This window comes from Bidens hawaiensis, unplaced genomic scaffold (genome assembly GCF_021521415.1).
Source record: "Bidens hawaiensis isolate Kalapana, Puna unplaced genomic scaffold, B.hawaiensis_p1.1 tig00007984_1, whole genome shotgun sequence".
In the NCBI taxonomy this organism is placed as follows: domain Eukaryota; kingdom Viridiplantae; phylum Streptophyta; class Magnoliopsida; order Asterales; family Asteraceae; genus Bidens; species Bidens hawaiensis.
In genome coordinates this window covers 246,812-252,879 of record NW_027491558.1, presented here as the reverse complement: position 1 = coordinate 252,879, position 6,068 = coordinate 246,812, and the positions used below count along the sequence as shown (strand labels likewise).

Sequence of the window (6,068 nt, the reverse complement as noted above, 5' to 3'; positions counted from 1 at the left end):
GATACCAATGTAGTAAGTGAGTAGTTCTTCGCCAAGTTCAGATATGATGTTAGCTATAAGATGACAGATGAGTTTTAGCCTAATGCATCTTATGAAGAACTTCTGACTTCCATCCAATCATTCACTAGTGGTTTTTTCAACGTACAACTTTGTGATTAAATTATCAATATTGTCACTGAGTAACTTTGTGACTTGCAACAACTGCTAGTGTTAAAGATGCAACAAATACAGAAACACATAACAACCTTGTGTACCATGTTCAAATTATGAGGCATTTAATATTTTGTCACACTACCTCATTCCGACACAAATCATCATGAAACTCAAATGCTCTTATTTCATTTTCTCAATTACCACACACGTGTGTGTATATTATTTTGAATGATCAACCAGATTTTTCTTAGAATACTAGAAGACGCTAGAACCATTGATTACACAAAATTAAAAAAAACCATCAATGAACCTACTCCTCATGCTGCCATCAAGTACAACTGGAAGGCACGCCATTCCTTCCATGATAACCACTTCGCCTCGATGTAGTCTTAATCCATAAAAAGCCAAAAACTTTTGTTTCTTCGATCAAGCTTTGAAGTGGGACCCTTTGTTGAACAAAAGAAAGAAAAAGTAAAAAAAAATTGATCCCATGTGTTGACTTGAGTTGAAGTTAGGTTAGGTTAGGTTGTTGGTGTAAAAGTACTGAGAAAACAAACGGCGTGTGTAACGGCGTTGGATGTAATAACAAACGGCAACCCAATCTCTCTCTTCCTGCTTGGCAGCAGCAGCAGCAGGGAGGAGGATTGTTTCTTTTCTTGTGAGTTAAATGATCAAGCCTTGTTGCTGTGATGATAATTGAATATGGATCGATGGGGTTAACGTGCAATGTAGGAAGACATTAAAGGCACGCCAAAGAAACCCAGATCCCTTGCTTGCCATAATTCATTCCAATTCTTCTTCATCCTTTTAAGCTCCATTCCATCTCTCTCATGCTCTTCAAGTCTTAACTACTGCTTTTTCTTTCTTTCTTTCTTGATCCATCCGATTGCATAGATATTATTCAATTCAAGTCTCTATGATTTCATAATAGTAGTTTACCATTGTTATGCATATATTAGCATTAATGATTTCCTTTTTTGCTTTTAGTATTTATCAAGTGATAAATAAAGTCAATTATGCCTTCTGAACTCATGGATGATGGATCTTCCTCTTTCTTATCGAAACAAATTGGCTTTTGGAAAACAGATCCTGCTGCTGATGATGATGATGGTATGTATGCCTCACTGAACCTTATTATCTCAGTTTCAACATTAATTCATATTGTTGCTTTGCTTCAGGTGTAAAACATGGGAATGCAGCAGCTGGTGACGCCTCATTGACCCGACAACAGTTTGATGCCCCTAATCATTACTTAAACCAAATTACCAATGTTGGCCATCCTCTGAATAATAATAATAGACCAAATATGGGTATGGATCGTAAATCGGGTGGTCACTATGAGAATGGCCTCTTTTCAAGTTCATTATCTGATCTTTTTACTACCAAATGTAAGGGCTTTCGGTTTTCTTAAGTGAATATTGTATGTATGTTTTTGTTTCTCAAGTCGGCGGATTGTGCAGTGAGAGTATCAGCAGAAAATAACAACAACAACAGCATGTACGGTCATTCTGTTGGTGCCTCTCGGTATGCAGAAACAGCAGAAGAGGAACAATTTGAATCCCTTGAACAGATTGAGGCCCAAACTATCGGGAATCTCCTTCCAGACGATGATGATTTATTATCCGGAGTGACAGATGGACTTCTACAACCAGGCAGCGGTACTGATGATGTCGAAGAGTTGGATTTTTTTAACAGTGTCGGGGGGATGGAGTTGGGAGACGATGAAAGATTGGAAGAACCATCAAGAACACTTTTTGTGAGAAATATTAGTAGCAACATGGACGATTCCGAGTTAAGAAGCTTGTTTGAGGTATGTTTCTGTCTCTTGTTTTTTAAATTTTAATGGAGTTAGCAGCAATGATCAAATGGAAATAATAATAATAATAATAATGCAGCAATATGGGGAGATTCAGAATCTGTACACAGCCTGCAAGCATCTTGGGTTTGTGATGATATCATACTATGATATAAGAGCAAGCAGGCGCGCCATGCAAGCTCTTCAGAACAAACTCTTGGGGCATACAAAGCTTGATGTCCATTATTCAATTCCAAAGGTTGTTCGTTTCTCTCTCTCTCTCTCTCTCTCTCTCTTTTCCCGAATATTGTTTGTATGCTCTAGCAACTCATATTATGATATTATAGTTTATTATTGGATTTATGAGATCATAGGACACGCAAAAATACTCGTGACTGATTTATAAACGCAATTTTGTCATTATAGGTAGGGCTGCCTTTAGACAAAGATTATAATGAAGGCATTGCTTCTAATGTTCGAGTTGGCGGTCATGTGGGCATCCCAGCTGGTGTATCAAACGGTTTTATTGGGGTGGAATCTGGTGGTTTACCGAACCAACAGAAATATGATTTCAGGAGCACGCCAAGTTACCCCCCTCATTCACTTCCAGATGGCTTAACCAGCGGTTTTGGTATTCAATGCAATTCTCCTAGCTCCATGGCTGCAGGTTTCGATGGAAGAATGCCCGAAAGGCTGGGAAATAGGCAGTTTAACAGAGTTGGTGGCTCCGTTAATGAGAACGGTAAGGGGTTTTTTTACTTTTGACCTCCATTTACATGTTAATTCATTATCGTTAATTGAACCTGTCCGTGTCTTTCAGTGTTTGGAAATGCGAATTGTTCCCCTGCCGCCACTCATCATTACATGTGGAATCCTTCTCAGCAACCTCATAATATGATATGGCCCAGTTCACCGTCCTTGATGAATGGAATTGGAAATGCTCATAGAGCACCGTCTCATATGGCCAACGCTTTTCTGCACATTAAAAACCACCATGTGGGGTCGGCGCCATCTGTGAATCCGTCTATCTGGGATAGACGGAACTCTTATGAATCCCTTGAGACATCATCAGTTTTTCATCCAGGATCTCTCGGGAATATGAGGGTCCCTCTGGATTTTGTTTCTCATAATGTGGTACCTCCTTGTATGGAGTTGCCAGTTCCATCTACAAATATTACTCATCATCAGAATGGTGTAATGTTTCCTAGTAGAGGAGGGCAAATGATGGCAAGTTTGTTTGATTCTCCAAGTGACCGTGCTAGAAACCGTAGAAATGAAAACCAAGCTGACAACAAGAAACAGTTTGAACTTGATCTGGACCGTATAATGCGTGGGGAAGACAGAAGAACCACTCTAATGATCAAGAACATCCCTAACAAGTATGCTTAAACCTATGATCTTATATTTTAATCAGTGTTGCAGAATTCGCTAGGCGCTAGCCGGGCGGTCGGTTACTGCTTAGGATGAACCAGGATTAATCTGATTGGAATTTTTATATGTAACTTTTACACACACACACATTATATATATATATAATGGGTGGGATCAAGAGAGAACTTCTCTTAAAAAGATAACTAGAGAACTAATAATTAAATATTTTTAACTTTAAAAAAAAATAGTTTATTTTTTTTTCATTCATCTTTCTTGTACATTGATATTGTTTAAAAAGACTTTTTTAAAAAAGCCAAAGTAGTGTCTATATGCAATAGTGTTGGCTTGCATATATGCAATTGTATATATTGCATATGTGCAATAGTATTGCGCATACAATACAACACAATTGCACATATGCAATAGAACACTATTGCTGCCACATCGACTTTTTTTAGATTTTTTTCGGGTGAAGAGTAACAACATATAAGAAGGATGAAAGAAAAATAAAATTTTAAAATATTTTTTAAAAAGAAATTAGAAATATATATTTATTAGTTATCTAGTTCTCTCTTGATTATATGCATATATATATATATATAATGTATAGTTATATACCCATCAATATAATATAATACTTTAAAGTAGTTCAAACTTCAAACGTCAAACATTTAACCTTTAACATAGCAAATCAAGTACTAAAAAGTTTCTAATCAGTCATCTAGGAAAAAGTGTATCTGGGCTGACTTTTTTGGGCTGGGTTTCAATAAAAAGCTTCTGGACATATTGGGGCGAGTTGGGCGATTTGGACTAATTTTATCTGCTAAGGACCGACTTTGATCGCCTAGGACCGATTTTGACCAACGAGGACTGATTTTGACCGACGCTGAGTTGGGCGATTTGGACTGATTTTATCCGACTAGGAACGATTTTCACCAACTAGTGCCAATAGCCTCCAATTAGCCAAAATCGAGGCGCCTTTGGTCCGCCTAGGCCGATTTTTACAACACTGATTTTAATTCTTATATTTTAACATACTCTAAAATGATAGATGGTGGAAACTGCAGGTACACTTCTAAGATGCTGTTGGCTGCAATTGATGAACGCCATCGTGGAACATATGATTTTATCTACTTGCCCATAGATTTTAAGGCTAGTGATTTTCCTGTGTTTGAGGTTATGCAAATGCAACCGAAAGCTAACACTGTTTTATAATTTTTGTTTGCAGAACAAATGTAACGTGGGCTATGCATTTATCAACATGACCGAGCCTCCGCTTATTATTCCTTTCTATCAGGTAGTGCTTTGTTTAAGGATCTTTTGCAGTGTGCCAGTGTCTGGTCTAGGGCCTGCCACCCGACATGAAAAAAAAAGGATTTTGGATCAACTAACATAACCCTTTTAAAAAACAGGTCGGGTCCAGGTTGATCCGTTAGCCCGTTTAGTGTTCCACAATAACGTTTGTAATTGTATTTTTATTTTTGTTTTTTTTTCCGTTAACCATTTTTCTGAAGATACATCTGCCATTTCCAATTCATTTTCAAGAATTTTTATATTTTTCAAATACTCATATGCTCCACCGACTCTAAATCATATCAATTTTGTTTCTAAAACATCTTTTTTATTTTTGATGAATGGATTAAGCGGGTCATGTTGAATACTTAATGTGTGTGTGGGTCTTTGACACGAATAGTAATGTGGGTCGGGTTCGGGTTGCAAATTTCAACCCGTCAACCCACAATCCACCAACCCGACATGATTGACACCCCTATTATGGTCGTAATTCTTAACCAATTTACAGGCATTTAATGGGAAGAAGTGGGAGAAGTTCAACAGTGAAAAGGTGGCATCCATTGCATATGCTCGCATACAAGGAAAGGCTGCGCTGATTGCCCACTTTCAGAATTCAAGTTTGATGAACGAGGATAAGCGGTGCCGCCCCATCCTTTTTCATACTGACGGTCCAAATGCAGGTGACCAGGTTTGTATCGTTTGCCCAAGTCTTGTCTGTCTCATATGATATTACATTACGTATAGTTGGTCGGTTTGACATAATTAACAATGTTGTGTAGGTCCCGTTTCCAATGGGTGTAAATGTTAGATCAAGAGCGAACAAGAACCGTAACGAGGAAGATCATGCGGAGGCATCTTCAAACTCCTCCTCAGGCTCCACAAAGGATTTTCAATGACCTTTTTGTTAAGTGCTAACACCTTACCTTACCTTATCTTACATGTATGTATGTATGTATGTAAGGTTAAAACAAAATGACTTCTTGTGGGAAAATTTTCTAAGTTTTGGATCTGTTGTGTATTGCATTTTCTTTTGTAGCTACATGCAGTTAAATTTTGGTAATATTACCATAAGGGTGTCGAAACGTGTTGCTTTTTTTTTAAATTATGTAACGTTCACAATCGCGTAATTGATTAGTTTAATTGTGAGTTAATTAATAGAGAACAAAAAAGGAAAAGAAAGTAATTAAATAAATCAAAATCAGCGTAGTATGGAGATCCGTTTTTGTTTAATATATTATGTAATCTGGTTAGAAACACGTGTCTTAGATGGGTTGAATAATGTGGTATGTTATATTTTTGGTTTAAACGATATGGTAACTATAAAAGAATATTTTGAGTTAAGATATGATTGAACTTGTGTATGAGTACACTAATATAATCGTTTAGATTCGGTGCACTTGATTTAGCAAACGAAAAAGGAAACCTAAGGCATAATATACCATTAAAACTTGGAAAC

General features: G+C 37.1%; 1 protein-coding gene across 1 annotated transcript; it reads left to right on the top strand.

The window, feature by feature from the left end:
• Positions 1 to 1,387: 1,387 nt before the first annotated feature.
• Positions 1,388 to 5,658, top strand: LOC143636549 (protein MEI2-like 4). Its single transcript, XM_077104115.1, has 9 exons — positions 1,388 to 1,541; positions 1,614 to 1,963; positions 2,049 to 2,207; positions 2,375 to 2,690; positions 2,769 to 3,327; positions 4,387 to 4,471; positions 4,548 to 4,616; positions 5,121 to 5,300; positions 5,392 to 5,658. Exons 1-9 carry the CDS (start codon positions 1,460 to 1,462, stop codon positions 5,506 to 5,508), a joined length of 1,917 nt encoding a protein of 638 aa, XP_076960230.1. The 5' UTR covers positions 1,388 to 1,459; the 3' UTR covers positions 5,509 to 5,658.
• The last annotated feature ends 410 nt before the right edge of the window (positions 5,659 to 6,068 follow it).

What these genes read in the sequence shown, in the direction of transcription:
- LOC143636549 (XM_077104115.1), top strand. Translation starts at nt 1,460, where the DNA reads ATGGGTATGGATCGTAAATCGGGTGGTCACTATGAGAATGGCCTCTTT. An exon ending in TCCATTATTCAATTCCAAAG is followed by an intron (nt 2,208 to 2,374) that starts GTTGTTCGTTTC and finishes TTGTCATTATAG; the next exon opens with GTAGGGCTGCCTTTAGACAA. An exon ending in ATCAAGAACATCCCTAACAA is followed by an intron (nt 3,328 to 4,386) that starts GTATGCTTAAAC and finishes TGGAAACTGCAG; the next exon opens with GTACACTTCTAAGATGCTGT.